An 18,571-nucleotide genomic window follows, 5' to 3' on the forward strand; every position below is an offset into this window, starting at 1 on the left:
TAAACTGCAATGAACAATGTCATGCACAGAAGGAGGATTCATGAATGAAGTTTAAAACAGTATCCCAGTCTTCATCTGTGAGTGAAAAATCTCAATCATGTTCCCAATCATTCTTAATCTTAGATAATGAAGCTATTCTCAAATCCATCCAGTTACTATAAATAATTGATATTGATCTTCTATGAGAAAGGTGAAAATCAAAAAGTAAATCAAGAATGTTTGTTTCAGAAATCGATAGAAAATCAGAAAGTTACAACTGAACAAAATGTTTGACTTGTAGATATCAGAAAAAAAATGATTATTAGGTCATTTAAATTTTATCCTCAATTGCTCAAAAGAGGCAAAATTGTTTTGAATAGAAAGATCTTTGACATTTTTAACATCCAATCTACACCACTCCCTAAAACCTATATCTGACAAAGAAGGTATAAAAAGGTGATTAGCTGTCATGGGACAAGCAAGAGGGAAATTATGAATTCCAAAATATTTTCTAAATTGTGCCTATATTCTTAAGCTATGACTCATTATTGGATTATTTGTTAATTTAGAAAAAGAGCCTAGTGCTGGTAACATTGATGTAGTTTTTTAGAAAAATTAAATTCCATTTCCACTCAAGAAAGTCAATCAACTAATTTATCAAAATTTTAATAAAAGAAGCAAATTACGTATATTCACCACCCAATGGTAGAATCTGAAATTTGGAAATGATAGTCCTCCATTCCTTTTAGAGCTTTGAAGGTACACTTTGTTTAAACGAGGTTGTTTTCCTTGCCATATGTATGAAAAAATAACTGAATCTAGTGAATCAAAAAAGCATTTAGGGATAAAGATTGGTATAGACGGGAAAAATAGAGAAATTTCAGTAATACAGTATATTTATTCTAATTGAATTAATATGTCCAATCATAGCAATATATAAAAGTGACCATCCCAATAATAACCCTTTTACCTGATTAAATGTTGCATAAAATTCTTATAACTCTTGGTAATAATAATTCCAAAATATCTAAATTGATCATTCACTAATTTAAAATAGAAATTGGAACATTTTACAGAAGCCTCCTTTAAAGATAATAATTAATTCTTTGAAGATTTAATTTATAGCCTGAAAACTGGCTCACATGAGCAAATATGGTTAACATATGTGGTATAGAAACCTTTAGATTTTAAATGAAAAGTAAAATATCATATGCATATAAGGAAACAGTGTTCAACCCCATTCCTAATAATCCTTGAAAATTCTCTATAAATCAGTGGTTCTCAACCTTTTTGTTTCCACTCACATACCACTTTAAGTAATCCATAGGTGCTCCGTGATTAGTAAGGGATTGCTTAAGGTGGTATATGAGTGGGAAGGGAAGGTTGAGAATCACTGCTCTAGACCCAATTATTACTGAAATATTTTGCTTGACAAAAATTGTCATTGGCCCATTTTCCTTGGAGTTATGAAACTGTGCACATAACGAGTCAATTAGGTATGATTAAAACAGTGATTTTCAAACTTTTTCTTTCCATCCACATACCACCTTAAGCAATCCCTTACTAATCACAGAACACTTATGCCATAGGGATTACTTAAAATGGTATGTGAGTGGAAAGAAAAAGGCGAGATCCACTACTGTAAAGCTATGGCAAGGGGTCCTAATACTGTAAAAAAAAAGAACTTAAAGGGCAACCTTTATCAGTTCCATGATAAACCCTGAAAAAATTTCTCTGTTGTGAATTGGTATGAATTGTGGCCATGGAACATGAATACAATAATTTAATCCATTTAATAAAATCTGGACCAAAATTAAACTTTTCTAATACAGAAAACAAATATTTCCACTCCACCTGTGTCTAGTGAAAGGACACATTCAAGAGATGAAGTTGAGGGTAAATATAAGATGCTTAATAATCGATAAATATTATAATAAGAATAATGGTTTTTAATAAAACCAGTTTGATCTGGACAAATAATCAAAGATAAAATATTCTCTAATCTACAGGCCAGAACTTTTGATAATATCTTCATATAGGTCTATAAGAAGAACATTCAACAGGATCTTTTCCTTTTTTCAAACTAAGAAATATACAAGCCTCATCAAAAGATGGTGGAAGATTTCCATCTTTAAAAGTGAGGTACAGGCCACATTTGGAGAAGGATTTATTAAAATCCAACTGGATAAATATCCGATCGTGGAGCCTCCAGACTTGTTACATTATTCTGAGAAAGTGAAAGTAAGTTAAGGGGATCCAAAAAATCTGACATTAAAGTATAATCATTATTAAATTCAGAAGTGTAAAGATTGGAATAAAATTCTCTGAAAATATAATTTATTTTTTAAAACTCAATAAAAAAAATGAAGGGGTTGACTTATGATGAAAGATTAAATCATCTAGGATTGTATTGCTCGAGTTCAGAAGAATGAGAGGAGATCTTATAGAAACATATAGGATTATGAAGGGTATGGATAGGATAGATGTAGGAAGGTTTTTTGAGTTGGCCGGGGAAACTAAAATGAGAGGACACAGTGTCAAGATTCGGGGGAGTAGATTTAGGACAGAGATGAGGAAAAATAGTTTTTCCCAGAGAGTAGTGAATGTTTGGAATTCTCTAACCAGGGAAGTGGTTGAGGCTGCCTCATTAAACATATTTAAAATTCGGTTAGATCAATTTTTTCATGATAGAGGAATTAGGGGATATGGGGAGAAGGCAGGTAGGTGGAGTTAGGTCATAAATTAGATCAGCCATGATCGTATTGAATGGCGGAGCAGGCTCGATGGGCCATTTTCCTATGTTCCTATGTTAGTAATGGTCTTGCCATCTGCTTTTCAAATCTTGTTAATTTGTTTTTTTAGCCGATAATCTCTTTAATTGTCTAGCTAGTAACTTACCCCATGAATGTAAAGATATCTCTTATTCCTCAACAACTGCTGTTCAATGGCATAGGTAGAAAGAAGGTTAAATTTGGTTTTTGGTTCTACTCTCCTTTTATATAAGTATGGATTTATACCTTGAGAAAATTGTAGATTGCTTTTTAAAAATTTGATTAATTAATTCTAGTCCTTCCTTATTGTCTTCTTGCCCTCTCAGTGAGCTTTCATTGTGTCACATATAATTGAATTAGGCATAGTTGGGGAACAATTTGTTGAAAAAAATTGTACTTGCTTTTCCATAAAGTCTAAAGAAATCCTTATCTGAAAGTAAAGTGGTACTAAATCATCATCATTGTCTTTTTGTAAAGGGGCTATCAAAGAAATTCAAGGTTAAAATGATAGGAGCATGATCAGATATAACTATTCCTTGATATTCATATGATTTGGTCAGAGAAATCAAATCATTGTCCATTAAGAAGTAATCAGTTCTAGAATGAGAACAATGTATATTTGGAAAAAAAAAGAATATTATCAGGACTGAAAAAAACACCATACATCTGAAACACCTAAGTGGTGGGATCACATGGTGGGATTAAATGTGACACAATGAAAGCTCATTGAGAGGGCAAGTGGCAGAAATGGTGGAGGAGACTGTGTTGGATGTGGAGGCTGGTGGGGTTGTAGGTGAGGACTAGAGGAATCCTTCCTTTGTGTAGGAGCAGAAGAGGCCGGGACAAATATGTAGCTAATGAAGGATATGCAGGTGAGTGCCAAGTTGATGGTGGTAGAGGGAAAGTCAAGTTGTTTGAAGGAGGACATTTCCTTGCTGACATGTCTGTCCATGGTCTCATATACCAGCAAATTGGAGGAATAACAGCTCATCATCTGCCTGAGCATTTTTCATTAAAACCACTCCCCCCTCACTTCTTCCCCCATCGCCTTTCCCTCGTTCTGTCTCTCCATTCCATCTCCTTTTGCTCAAACATGATAAATTCTGACCTCGTCCCTTATCATATCTAATTAAACACATTTTGTTGGTCTGGATTCTTCCCCCAGCCAGCATTGCCTGAATCCTGAGAATTTCTGATACTTCCTGCCTCTGGCTTATTCCCTGAAGAAGGGCTCAGGCCTGAAACATCACCAATGTATCATTGTCTCCTATGTATGCAGAAAAGACCAGTTGAGTTCCTCCATCATTTCAATGTATGCATAGGCTCCACTGCCACCCAGTCAATTGATCAAAACCACCTACTGCTGGAAAGAGAACGATCATAACATTTCCAATGAATAGGTTGAAGCAATCCATGCTGCCAGAGTGAGGGATGTTGTCTACATTTTTACCAAGAGATACATCAAATCTGCCAGAATTAACAACGTTGGTCAAGTTCCTAAAATATTTCTGAAACCTCAACATCAGTGCTATAGGCAAATAGCATTCTCATTCCCAGTTCAGAAAAGGGGAAACTGAGGCTATATCCTTTCATGAATCTTTACTGCTTGTGTTGTGTTGTGTCTGGATCTGTGATGGTTTGGGTCTCCAATAAGAACAGCAGAAGAAATGAGTGTAACACTGAGAAAGATGTAACACATCAAAGGTATTGGACTAGCCAAAAAACTCTCCTCCAGTTGTGGAATGGGTTATATGAGTTTCATCATATGTAAATGAGAATGATATTAAAAGCATATAAAATTTAAGTATAACTTGGGGACAAAGTTCTGTCTGTTCCAAGACATTAAATTTATCAGGCTTTAGTTCAAAATGCAATAATTATTACAATGTGCCTTGTCCGCATTACAAGTCTTAGAAACCAAAAGGGAACTCCAGTCCAGTAAACTGTCTGCAAGCTTCATCATCAGGTTGCAATTTATATATAATTCCACTTCCTACTCAATTTAATGAGAAACAGAGACTGATTGAAATAAAGTCACTGCCAGCTGATTGATAGGCTGGCATTGCTCAGTGGATCAGTAACTCCATAAGAGAAAGGTCAATTCCAGATTCGTTCCCAGTTATGAAGAGTCCCATTAATGCAGAACACGACCATTTTATCAAGCTGAAACTTTCAAACGTGGGTCATCTCCCAGGAGCCTTTCCTTGATCCCTTCCTACAGAGTTTTATCCAACTGCTATTGAGCTCTTGAATCTCCCCATACTACCCTCATCATAACCAGAAACTAGTGTGTGTCCACTCGATGATCTGAATGGACTACTTTTTGAAACCTCACTTTTTTGATCTTTGTGAAACACCATTAGTCACGGACTTCCAATCAGAAAAGTATCTATGCACCACTATCTACTGTCTTCTATTGCCAAACCTATTTTGGATTCAATTCGTTAGCTCATCCTGGATACCTTCACCTTCTGGATGAGCTTGCCATGTGCAACCTTGTCCTTACAAAATAGGGGAGTGTAAAACTCAAAAGTGCTGGAGAAACTTAAGAGGACATGCAGCACCCATAGAAAGTAAAAGGTATCCAATGTTTTGTGAGTTTTTCCAGACTTATATATACTGGACTCCACCCCAGCATCTGCTGATTTTCTTGTTTAACTCAAAAGTAGGTGAAATGTATATCTCATACAGAAGCTAGACAATTATCACAATTTCAGTTGTTTCCCAAATTTGTGACATATTTCATTGAGAAATGGTTAGCATATGGGTAGCATGGTAAATGTAGTGGTTAGTGCAATGCTATTATAGTGCCAGCAACCCAGGTTTGAATCTCGCACTGTCTGCAAGGAGTTTGTACATTCTCCCCGTGTCTGCATGGGTTTCTTTGGGGAGCTCTGGTTTCCTCCCACCCTTCAAAAATGACTAGAGGATGTTGGTTAATTGGGTATTTGGGTGGCATGGGGTCCTAGGCTGGAAGGGCCTGTTATCATGTTGTATGTCTAAATTAAAATTAAATTAATCTTTCTAAGCTTGAATGCATCCAGAACATGCATCCCTTATTTTAAGCATCATTCATATCCTTGTGCTCTTTTGCAATTCTTTCTTCTATCTTCCTAAAAGGTTGGGCCTAACATCCAGGCTGACTTTTCAGAGTACAATATTAGTCCCTTCTTTTGGATAAGACATTAAATAATTCTCTTCTTTCAAGTGTATATAAATACTTAGAACCTCATTCCTGATTACCAGCATCAAGTATCAGAGACTTTTGAAATTTGGTTCAGTTGATGGATCTTAATTCTGCAATAATACATCCAGTACAAAGGATGTGTTTCAGACCATCGACGGGGCATTGAAATAATATTTCATGAGAAGAATGTCTTTGAGCAGTTTGTGGGAACTTCCTGTGTCCAAATTGGCTGCCATGTTTCTTACAGCATTACAGACAATGCTTTAAAATATCTTAATTCTGGTATATCCCAGAGATGTAAAAGATATAATTGGCAGTTCTTTGTTTCATTCGTATAAGAATGCTATGAGATCTAACCCCAACTGATTACTAACTTTCATTCTGTAAATAAGAGAGGTTGGAGAAAGTTCAATAGACCTTCCTGAAGCATTAATTCTGCTTCTGGCTCCACAGATGCTGGCTAATTGCTAAGATTTTCTAGCAACCTTATTGCCTTTATTTAAGTTCATGGAGATGGTTGCTAGAGTTTTATTGCAAGGATCGGTTGGCTACCATCAGACTACTGAACAAATCTCAGCCCCTTACTCCATTCAAACTGATCTCTCACTGTAACCCTACTTTCTGTACTGTGTTTTATTCTGCTGTACTTATGTATGGATCGACTTGCTGGAGAGCATGCAAAACAAGTCTTTTTGGTGTACCTCAGCACATGTGACAATAAACCTCAACTTGAACACAAATGATTATCAATCAACTTTCCAACAGAACTGCTGGAATAAGAGGCTCAGCTCTGGATTACTCTTGCCACTGATCCAAAACAAATATAATGGGCTGAGTACTCTCTTGCAGAGCTACAATCCCCATTGGTGCTAAAACCATAGAGAACAACTGCACCTAGGTTCTATTCCAAAATCTGTTCTTGTCTATCCCAAATATTGCATGGAATTTTGGCCCCTTTCCCTTTCCTTTCTGGCAAGGACCTTTCTTCGTACATCATTGCGGAAGATGTCATTGATGATAAATGAACACTTGCTGATGAGTTCAGTTTGCAAGCGAGCCTTTGTAAGAAATTAAGATTTCCCATTGCTGCACAAAAAATTCTAAAGGGGGAAGAAAGGGAGAATTTCATGTTCCAATTTCTGACTCTCGTCTCTTGATTGAACAGTTGACCTGAAAGCAACCTGGGATGGAAAGACAAGTTCATTCTTTATTTCATGTGATTCTAAACTGTTACTAAGTAGAAGACAACAATTACTCTGCAGGTAAACAGATATTAGATAAAAGGATTCCCTTAATAGAATAAAGAGACAGTTTAAGACATCTATGTTCGTGCCAGATGGCAATGATTTGGAAGCATCGCCAGACACAGATGGCCATGTGATCCATGATTGCTGAGCTTTTAGGAAAACCTTTTATGTTATTTTGGATTGGTGTCATTGTTGCTATTCAAACTTTGTTGGCTAATTCAATCAAACTGATAATCCCTGACTGTTCATTTCCACATCAAAGGAAAAGTTTCCTGTAGCACAGAATTTCATGGCCCTTAAGTATTTATTGCATTATTGTTTTTAATTTCAAAAGCAAAGCAAACCCTCTTGTGGGATAGTCCCATTTTTACTCTTTTCCAGTGTCTTCCTCTTCACAATATTCTTTATCTCTCAATAAATCTTCCAAAAAGTATTAGTCCACACGTGGACATTTTTGGGAATATTGATGAATATTGTTCAGTGCTAGCTGCCCTTTGAATTCAATGTTTAGAGTAAACAACAATGACATGTAATGGGGTCACATCTAGGCCAGATTAGTTAAGGATGGCACATTTCCTTTCTTGGGCTAAATTAATATTTTTAAAGTAGCAAACAGAAATGCAATTTTCAGTTTATAGAACTGAGGGTCAGTTTTGTTGTTTGTCACGGAGACACAAGAGACCGCAGGATGCTGGAATCTGGAGCAAAAAAAAACTGCTGAAGGAACTCAATAGGTTGAAGAGCATTTGTGGGGAGAAAGGAATTGTTGGCATGCTGGTCCGAGACCCTGCAACAGAGCTGAGAGTGGACAGTGGGGATAATCAATATAAAGAGGAGAGGTGAGACAGGGGCCTGTGGGTGATTGGTGGAGCGAGGTAGGGTGAAAGATAATCTGCAGTTGAACCCAGGTGGTTGAGGTGAGAGGTAGAGTTGGCAGGTGGGGTCAGGTGGGGCAGCAAACAAGGGAAAAAAGGCCTATAGAGCCAGGGGAGAGGAGAGGAAGATGAAGGTGGAGACATGAACTGGAGGGTGAAAAGCAGGATTACAAAGGTTACAAGAGCTGGTGTCTGAAGTGAGGAGGGTGATAATTAAAGCATTGAAGGAGAGGCAAAGAAAAGTTGGAACCAGACGTGGAGGGGGTGAAATGTATGGGTTGTAGGGGAAGGATCTAGGAGAGAAGTGATGAAAACAGATAATGGGGGGCTGGAAAAGGGGCATGGGAAATATAAGAATGTAAGAAACGGGTCCAGGAATAAGCCATCTGTCCAGATCTGATTTGGCTGTGGACCAGCTCCATTTACCCAGCTGTTCTCCATAACCCTTAATTCCTCTATTCTTCAGAGATATACTTGTGATTTAAATACATGAATTGAGGCAGCCTATACTGCTTCCTTGAGCAGAAAATTCAGTAGATACATTGCTCTCTGTGTGAAGCAGTTCTTTGTTACCTCTGTCTTAAAAGAACTGCCCTGAATCTTGAGCCTATGTTCCCTTGTCCTAGAGAAAAAGTACAAAATTTGGAGGGCTGGTAGTGGATCAGGAGAGAGCTAGGGGGACCACAGGAGTAAAGGCCTACCTGAAAATGGAAAATACAATGTTCATTCCATTGGGTTTATAGATTAGAAAATGAGGTGTTGTTCCTATAGTTTGTGTTGGACCTCTCTCTCGCTGAACATAGGACCCAGAACACTACAGCACAGTACAGGCCCTTCAGCTCTCGATGTTGTGATGACCCATATATTATTTTTAAAAAATACTAAATGCTCCCTACCCTGTGACCCTCTAAGACAGAACAGTTTTATGTGGGAATGGGAAGGGAAGTTGCAATGACAAGCAGCTAGGTGATTAGGATGGCCACTGAAGACGGAGCGCAAGTGGTCTGTAAATCTTTCACCTAGACTACTCAGTTTCACCAATGTAGAAGGTGGGGACATCGGGAGCATAAAGTGCACTGGGTGAGGTGGGAGATGCCTTCTGGAAGGGCTGCTTAGATCCATGCATGGTGGTAAGGGGAGGAGGTACTAGAGTAAGTACCACTCCTCCTGCAATTGCAGGGGACAGTGCCAGGAGTCAGGGAGGAATTAGCGGACCAGAGAGTCACAGAGAAGATGGACCATGCAGAGGCAGAAAGGGGTGGTGAGGAGATTATGTGACAAGCAGTGGGATCTCTTGTAGTTGGCAGAACTGAAGGGTGATGTGTTGGATGTGAAGTCTAGCAGAGTGAAAGGTAAGGACTAGAGGGAGGGTGGGAGTGAAAGCAGCCACCCAGGATGAGGCCATACTAGAGGAATGGCACCTCATTATCCCCTGGGAATTCTACAAGCCAACAACATGAACATTATATTCTCCAATTTTAGATAATCCGCATCCCCTCCCTGTTCTTTTCTCATTCCTGATCCACTCAGGTCTTCTCACACAGCTCCTTCTTTCCATCCCTTCCCCCAGCATCCTGTTATCCACTTCTTTCTCTTCTCTCACCTAGCTCCCTCTGCTGATATTAGCTGCAGGCTCCTCTCACTATTCTCTCCTTCCCACTCTTTCCTTGTACTCATCATCCCTCCCTTAGTTCTTCTCACCACCCTCCTTCCCTGTCAGATTCCATCAACAACAGTCCTTTTTGTTTCCACTTATCACTTCCCAACCTCTATCGCTGTCTCCACTCTTCCCTCTCCCATCTGGATCCATCTGCTCATTAATCCATCCTCATCTTGGTCCACCTATCACTTGACAGCTCATATCACCCCTTCATGGCTTTATCTGGTTCAGGCTCTTGACCCAAAATGTTAATGAACTCTTGCCCTCCATAGATGTTGCCTGATCTGCAGAGATTCTCCAACAGTTTGTCTTTATTCCTCACTCTTGCATTCACCCTGATAAGTCATGTAAGGACTTTGTGTGTTTCAGCGTCATCAGCTTCCATTTCTCTAAGCTCCAGAGATCACACGCAGTATATGCTAAATCTGCCCTAAATGTGCAACCTTACCCAATCTTTTCCATCCCCATTTTGTGATTGTGACATATCAATTGCTCAGCTTCATGAATGAGGGAAACAAGTCTCCCTGTTTCCTAATCAGTCAAAGAAAGTCCATCAGTGTGAGACATACAACACTGAGCTGGAGCGAGTGACAAAGGCAATCCTTCACAATTACTTTCTTGAGGGGAAGAAGGGGATACTGACCTTTGTGTATAAAGAACTTGCTAAATGAGAGCTCCGTTTGCATGTTTCAGTTGCATCCTTTCCATCTGTGAGAGTAGTGCAGTAACTTTCCCTTTCCACCATCATATCCTGAGTTGCTTCTGGACGGCTGCCATGGAAGCAGACCGTGGCCATTAGTGCAATGCTATTATAGCCCCAGTGACCGGCGATCAAATCTGGTGGTTTGTAAGGAGTTTGTATAACCTGTGTGGTTGATCTACAGGCACTCTGGCTTCCTTCCACGCTCCAAAAAACAGGGTTGGTAGGTTGATAGGTTCGTTAGTTTAATTGCCAAAAGGCCATACGACCCCAAGATAAAACCTAACATATGATTAGGGTGCCAGAGGCAATCATGTGCTCCCATTCCAAACTTAAACAGGCAAAAAGGTGTTCATCCCAATATTCAACCAAACACCAGGTTGTTTAATTCACCACTTGAAAGTGGAGTTAGTGAGAACCACCAATTGAATGGTACCCTGTAAAGATGTGAGATCCTGCAGCTAAATTTGCATTTCTTATGTATAACTATAATAAAGAGCCAGGAGTTGTAAAGTTTATACTCCAGTGAAAACTGCTGCAGGTCCTGATTTGTCTTCCATTTTAAGTGTGTTCTCAATTTCTATCTTATGAATTAAAAATCCAGCTGGCTGAAGAATTGCACAACAAAAAAAAACTTTTCAGCTCAATAATATTGTTAATGAATAATCATGATCTGCTTTATTTAAAAAAAATTATGAATAATCCATATGTAAAATAAATCCTTTTGAATACATGTAAAATATTATACAAAAAGAAAACTTTATTTCTCCAAGAAACTTGGGAAATAAAACTAAATATAATTGGTTCTAGTTGAATGATATTAACAGCTTTGAAAAGCAACACTGAGACACCTGTGAGAATTCCACTGCAAAATAGTTAGATTAAATCTGAGATTAAATAATCTTGCTACATTAATAACTTTGATGTGGAGACAGAATATTGGTAAAGACAAAGTTATTGGAATTTCTCTGACACCTGTAATGCCTGCTTTAAAAATAAGTCTGAAATTCAATACATATATTCTTTCAAATAATTACAATGGTTTCTTTTTAATATTGATGGCGGTGGTAAGTGTCATAGAGTCACAGATCTCTATAGCACAGAAACAGGTCCTATGGACCAACTCGTCCATGCTGACCAAGTTTTCCATCAGAGTTAGTTCCATTTTCCGGTATTTGGCCCATGTCCCCCAAATTATGTTCCTGCCTAACCAAATGCCTTTCAAATACCGTAATTTTACCTGCCTCTACTTTGTCCATTGCCAGCTCTTTCCATATAGGCACCATCCTCTGTTTGAAAAAAATTCTCCTCACGTCCCTTTTAAATCCTCTCCCCTTCACATTGAACCTATGCCCTCTAGTTTTAGACTCCTACTCTCAGGAAAAAAAACCATAATTATTCACCTTTAACTGTGCCCTCATGATCTTTCATGCCTGATACCCCTCAGCCTCCTATATTTCCAACCTATTCAGCCTCTCGTTGTACCTCAAGCTGGTGGTAGGGAGTCGTTGGGGGGGGGGGTGGGTGTGAGGAAGTCAGGAGATCACGGCTTCCATTTCATTTACTTAACAAACCCAGAGTAATTCTGCCTACAAAATAAATTGAATAAAGTATATAATATACTTCTGAGCTTTGTTTCCCAGCGCCTGCTTTCTAAGGAATTTCCATGCAAGCAAAAAGTAAAATGTGACTACTTATTTAAAACATAACTTTATGCGTCTGACATTGTGGCATTAGTAATCCCGAACAATTTTGATTCTCTTCATAAATTCTTCTCTTGGTCATTTTTTTAAACGGAGATTTATAGTTACATGCAATATTCAAAGTACTGAGTGGTCAAAAATTGATGTACAGATGAGTCAAGGATATTTGTTTGTAAGCAATGATATCCCAAACAAACTTACAATCATGCACAGACTCCAGCCCAACAGGATGCATCCACTATCCCTTATATGTCATCTATAGAACACAGAGAGACAGACATCGTATAGATACTATAACATCACAAGTTTCCCTGTTCCATCGCAAACAGCACTGTTGTGTACAGGAAATAGCTAATAGAATGACTTGGATAAAACTAAACCCATTCACTGGATACAGATCAAGATAAACTTCAACAGCAAATTTCAAGCAATCCATCATCTAGATTCCTTTAAAAGAACATTTTCTGGCAAACACTCTTTGCTATCCATGGTTCCTTGCATAATTCTCTCCAAAATTGCTTCACCATTTACCCTTTCCATGCTCGCTATAATGTGTGAATTAAGGGGAATCAACATAACCTTATCTATGTAACATCTGTTGCCCTTAGCGTCATTTGTCAATAAGACCGACTTCATTATGTTTCATTTGGATTAAGGTGTCTTAAGGCATCTGTAAATTAAAACTATATCTTGATATTTGTAGAGAGCTCTTAAAAGAAAATAAAAACAGGTCACAATGAGAAAACAGGACTCAGCGTCCAAGCAAAGGCAAGAACTCCTTTGAGTTTTCTCTTCAAAAGAAATTACAGATTTTGGATTACATTACTGCACATAAAATCCTATACAAATTTACGCTTGGAAGATTTAGCCGTTACCAACTTGTTTTGTGACGTTATTTAGATGCATCCCTCTTTTGATAGCATATCCTACATTTGCTTCCAGTGGAAATGATGAAGGATGATGATATGGTTTCTGATAATTGCATGCAACAGTCAATATTATAATCCCTCATGTTTGACCCTGATTCCTAAACTTTCACCCGACGTCTGCGACAATTCTATTCAACGTTTTGAGAGAGCCTTCCAGCCATTGGTCTTTGCTCTGCAGGGGAGAAGCTGAGTTAAGTGCTAACATCTGTAAATCACAAGATCACAAGCTATAAGAGCAGAAGTAGGCCAAATGGCCCATTGGGTCTGTTCTGCCATTTAATCATGAGCTGATCCTTATCACTCAGCCCCATTCCCCAGCCTTCTCCCCGTAGCCCTTGATGGCCTGACTATTCAAATACCTGTCAATTTCTGTCTTAAATACACCCAATGTCTTTGCTTCCACTGCCACCTGTGGCAAAAAGTTCTACATTTTTCCACATTTCTATTTTAAATTGACACCCTTTTATCCTGAAATTGTGGCCTCATGTCCTAGACTTCCCTACTATAGGAAACAACTTTGTCATATTTACGCTGTCCAGGCCTTTCAGCATTTAAAATGCCTCCCCATCCTTCTCTACTCCAACAAGTATGTATTAATTAAAACTGATTGAATTATTGGCTCTCACTTCACTGCCAGTTATTCCCAGCACCCACTAACAATCTGTACTTTGGTAGTACAGATTCTAGTCACCGGACAAGAATTAGGGATGCACACTTTTCTTGACTGAGGAGTAAACCTGGCCTTTGGATGGACTTACAGCAAATTGGCTGCATGTTTGCATGTCATGGCCCAATAATAGAGAAGAGAATTTGGTGAATTAGATGTTACTGCATAACAGACTTTTAATCTTGAAGATCCTGTTTCATCCCATTTTCAAAAGGCAATCATGTTCTCTTATTATGGATTATGCTTGACATTATTTTTACTGGCAAAATCCAACTTGTATGTTAATTCTATCAGACCATATTAAGATCAGCAAGATCTCATTATAGCAGTCAGAGTAATTTGATTGATTGAGAGGTGATCATGGTGAAAACCATCAAGTTCATCTCCTCAAAATGGATTAACTTTGGTTGATCCCCTTGTAGCAACTCCTTCCATCCCACAAGCTTCAACGAACTTGTGCTGCTAACTTGTATTTTAGTCCACCACCGCAACATGAATAAAGCGTCAACTCAAGTAGCAAATTTTCAGATGTTAAGCCATCATTTGGCCAAGTCACAACAGTGAATTGAATGATCAACTGGTGCCATGTTCATTGCAATGACTTTACAGAATCAAAGAATCAATCAGCACAGAAAGTGGACAACCTGCCATCAATGCTGGAGTTTTGAAAAAAACTAGCAAAAATGAGAATTACTATCCTACATTTTCTCATAACTGTTTTTCAACATGTATATATGACTCCCTATTAAAGATGTTCTTCAGTCTGCCTCGCTGCCCCATCAGTGTATTCAGATCACAATTTCCTGTAAACCATTATGTTTCTGTGTGGATTTTGTTCTTTTATCAATTACCTTAACTCTGTGGTTATAGACATATTTAGTTGAAAAAAAAATCCATTTCCTCTCGTAAAACTTTTTATGATTTTGATCCCTTGTATTAAATCTTGCCTTAAGCTTCACTTCTCCATATATTCCAATCTCAATTTCTCTGATCTCTTCACATATCCTTATTACATTTTTATTAAATCACTTCTGCAGCTAATCCTAGGTTTTGGCATCTTATTGGTACCCAGAGATTAATAAAGCTTTAGCAAAAGTTTCTTCTTTTATGAAATAAAGGATCCTGTATCAGTCTATTTTTTGCCAGTCTTCTCAAAATGCTACCAAACCATTCCAAAATCTGTACAGAAGTTAAATAATGCAGATGATGTTAAGCTGAAATAAAGATGGAAAATACTCAGTAGATCAGGCAGCATCTACAGCAGTGGATCACAACCTTTGTTTTTCCACTCACATACCACTTTAAGTAATCCCTATGCCATCGGTGCTCTGTGATTAGTAAGAGATTGCTTTAGGTGGTATGTAAGTGGGAAGGTAAGGTTGAGAATCACTGCTCCAGACCCAATTGTTACTGAAATATTTTGCTTGAGAAAAATTGTCATTGGTCCACTTTCTTTGGAGTTATGAAACTGTGCACATGAGTCAATTAGGTACGATTAAAACAATGGTTTTCAAACTTTTTCTTTCCACACACATACCACCTTAAGCAATCCCTTACTAATCACAGAGCACCAATGGCATAGGGAATACTTAAAGTGGTATGTGAGTGGAAAGAAAAACATTGAGAACCACTGTCTAAAGTATAAAGATAGAACCAAAGTTAACATTTCATTGGAAGACCTCTCACTAGAACTGAGAAAGGTTTTGATGTGGAAGAAAGAACAGAGCGCAAGGGAAGGTAAGTGGAAAATAAATGGGAAATGGGGTGATTGTACGTGGTGAATGGTGGGTGATAAAGAGATTAGTGATGTAATTAAAAATTGGTCTGGAAAAGAAATTAGCAGAACAAAAATATACATTGTACTTTGATGATGTGAAGAGCCAGAAAATGATTGACTGAAATGATCGAACCTTTTATGTCAAGTTGCAATGGAACAGTATAAAAGGGTAAGGGAAAGAAGGCAGTGTTTGTTTTATTCATTTTCTTATTTTCTTCACAAAATGTATTACTTCTTAACTATAGGCATTAAAAATAATTTTCCCTTCTGACTCGCCATTTCTTGTCTTTTTCCAGATTCTACTACCAATCCTCCTATCGTCCATTTTTCTCAACTTATTTTTTCAATAAGTAAGTTAACAGCAGGTTGAATGGACCATTAGTGAGACACCATCACATTGTCCAGACAGACTGTATCATTCAGTTATCATTCCTGTGCTTTGAAACACACCCATTACATGCAGGCTGAAGAAAGAAATTGAATATACAAGTCTAGATAAACTATTCATCAAGTTTCCTAAAGTAAAATCAGTGATTAAATGAAAATTGAATTTATGTGCTTTTATCTGATGGACTTTGGTTCGTAGCTCTCATGCTACTCTGATGTGGTATCAAAAGGATGGTGAGGAAATAATGGAGAGACATATGTAATCATGGTGAAATTAAATGTAAGAATCTGTTTGGGGGCTGAATGGCATGTTTTCAATTATTAAGGTATCTGCACAGAAATTAATTCGCAGTCAGATGTTTTAAGTAAATGTCTCTCCACTCACTTAACTCCCACAGATATTGTGCAACTCTGGTAATTGAGCTTCCATACAGATGGATCCTATAGATTTTGAAGATGAATATAACTAATTAACACTCTCCTTCTGCATCTTGAAATTAATTCAAAAGACAGTGATGTTTAAAGCCAACTGCTCCTGGCATCCCAGGAGCAAGGCCAAAGGTCAATAAATACAGCCTTGCATGCATTCCAATGTGTCTTAAAGTGCTGGTACAGACCGAGTGGACCAAATGGCTTCCACTTGTGCTGTAAGATTCTATGCATGGTCATAATTCACACAATGCTGGTCAAATTCCAGCCAACATTATTGTGGGTGCATTGCCAATAGCTCAGGTGAAGACCTATCTTAGAGGGACACTTTTTAGAGGGACAACTGGTATGAGAGATAAATGCCAGACTTGTCAGTGATACCCACACCCTGAGAATTATAAACCATAATGGAAAATAGAGACTGCAGCTCAACACTGCTGACTGTAATGCCTTTAATTAATTTGAAAATAGATGGGCCAAAATGAATATGCCATGATCCTTGGACCTATCCTCCTTGCACTTTTGCACTAAGCAAGAAAGGATTCTTGTTAAAGAAAAGCCACTTTAACACATCCTGCATTATTTACATGATATGGTCCTACAAAGCATCTTGTTTCACATAGTCCTGCAGCTGTAGAAGATTTCCAACATACTCAGATTTTCTGGCAGATGTGGAGCCTTGATTTGGCCTCTTTCCAAATTTTGCAGGCAAGTCCTTTAGCACAGTCACAGCGTTGGAAAAGCTCTAAGCTGTGTGAACCTTTCCTCTTCTGCTTTGTACATACTTCTCCTTGGTGAAGAACGGGTTTGCAGATCTTGGTCCAAAAGTGACGAGCACAACAGAATCCCTCTGCACAATCTGAAGAGCGTAAGCAGGAATCTCCTTCGTGACCTATGCAACAAAAAGGACTTGCATTTATATGTCTCTCTTAACATGGAATAAGCATGCTGCCAAGATCCTTGGGAGTTAAATGTTTCAAAAATAATACTTTCACAGCTAATGAAGGTGCAATGAAGAGTGGCCAGTCTTACTGGAGTAGAAATAGAAGTAATGTCTTTTTAGGAATGAATTTCAAAGCTTTGTGCTCAGAAGGTTGGAAGCTACCATTGGTTTGAGAAGAACTTTGGGGGCATAGGAGGCCAGATTCAGGAAATTGATTGTAGGATGGCCACCTGACCTGATGTTTAGTAGTTTCAAGGGAACAAAGGCAAACAAAATGTATGTTTTCCATAATGTTTTAGAAAATGAAATCACTCTTGATGACAAAGAGTTGAAAGTTAATCCCTTGCTAACAGCTCAAAGTATTAAGAAACACCTGCAGAATATCATATTGTGACCATTCCCAAGTAAACTTAGGCCTGTCCTCAATAATTTACAGCAATTCATGCTTTATTTTATGAGTTTTCCTGAATCCCACGTTGAATGCCACAACTTGATGAGCTCCAGTTTGTGAAAACATAATCCCATTTTAAAACATAAAATTCCATTGCTATGCAATAACAACATCTCATAGAAATGAACAGGTCCTTCAGAAATCATGTAAATTTATGATTATACAAGATAAGTGAAGAACATGAATCTATTTTTCTAATTGATTTAAATTGGGGTGAGGGAGCACTTGGACACATGGTAAAATATGACAAAACAACCCAGATTACATTCATGCTCAACAAATTAAGTGTTATTTTTCATTTCTATATCTAATGTGACTATCATTTATGTGTTCTTTAGGAATAGCAGAGTTGGCATCTCTGTGGGGATGCGTTCCTGGAAATACATCACATTACCTTACCCAATCTGAAAGACTTTATCTCATACATTCCACTAACAACTGCTACAGATACATTTTCAACAACCACAAAGAATGCCAATCTCTCTCCATGCCAGTGTATAATTTTTCACCCTTGTTGCTTCCACAAGATTACTTTGATCCTGAAGATTGCAAAATAATTCTTGAGCAGTGGTTGAAATCTATAGTTTGAGTCAAAGGCAAAGGTATTGAATTTTGTTGAACTAAATGTGAACTAAATGTGAACTAAATGGAGAAAGACCCTGCATCTAAGTATTGCTGCTAAAATGTGGAGTATGGCTGAAGAAAATAATTAGGTCAAAGGTGGATGCCTGAGATTGCATTGTATGGAAGGGAGTTCTCTCCTCTCTCTCTCTCTCTCTCTCTCTCTCTCTCTCTCTCTCTCTCTCTCTCTCTCTCTCTCTCTCTCTCTCTCTCTCCATATTCCCCCATCACCATGCTATAGGAAA

General features: G+C 38.0%; 1 protein-coding gene and 1 long non-coding RNA gene across 4 annotated transcripts in view; one reads left to right on the forward strand and one right to left on the reverse strand.

The window, feature by feature from the left end:
- The window catches only part of LOC138757814 (uncharacterized), a 179,944-nt gene extending 163,921 nt beyond the window's left edge, over nt 1-16,023 (forward strand). For all 3 annotated transcript variants that reach the window (XR_011353905.1, XR_011353906.1, XR_011353907.1), the window contains one exon: nt 15,792-16,023. This is a non-coding gene — a long non-coding RNA (uncharacterized lncRNA). The remainder of the gene's footprint in view (nt 1-15,791) is intronic.
- dkk2 (dickkopf WNT signaling pathway inhibitor 2) overlaps nt 11,070-18,571 on the reverse strand; it is a 50,648-nt gene continuing 43,146 nt past the window's right edge. The window contains exon 4 of the mRNA XM_069925757.1: nt 11,070-17,203. Coding sequence (XP_069781858.1) covers nt 16,965-17,203 — 239 coding nt within the window. The 3' untranslated portion in view covers nt 11,070-16,964. The remainder of the gene's footprint in view (nt 17,204-18,571) is intronic.

The sequence above is a fragment of the Narcine bancroftii genome, chromosome 3 (assembly GCF_036971445.1).
Source record: "Narcine bancroftii isolate sNarBan1 chromosome 3, sNarBan1.hap1, whole genome shotgun sequence".
NCBI lineage: Eukaryota > Metazoa > Chordata > Chondrichthyes > Torpediniformes > Narcinidae > Narcine > Narcine bancroftii.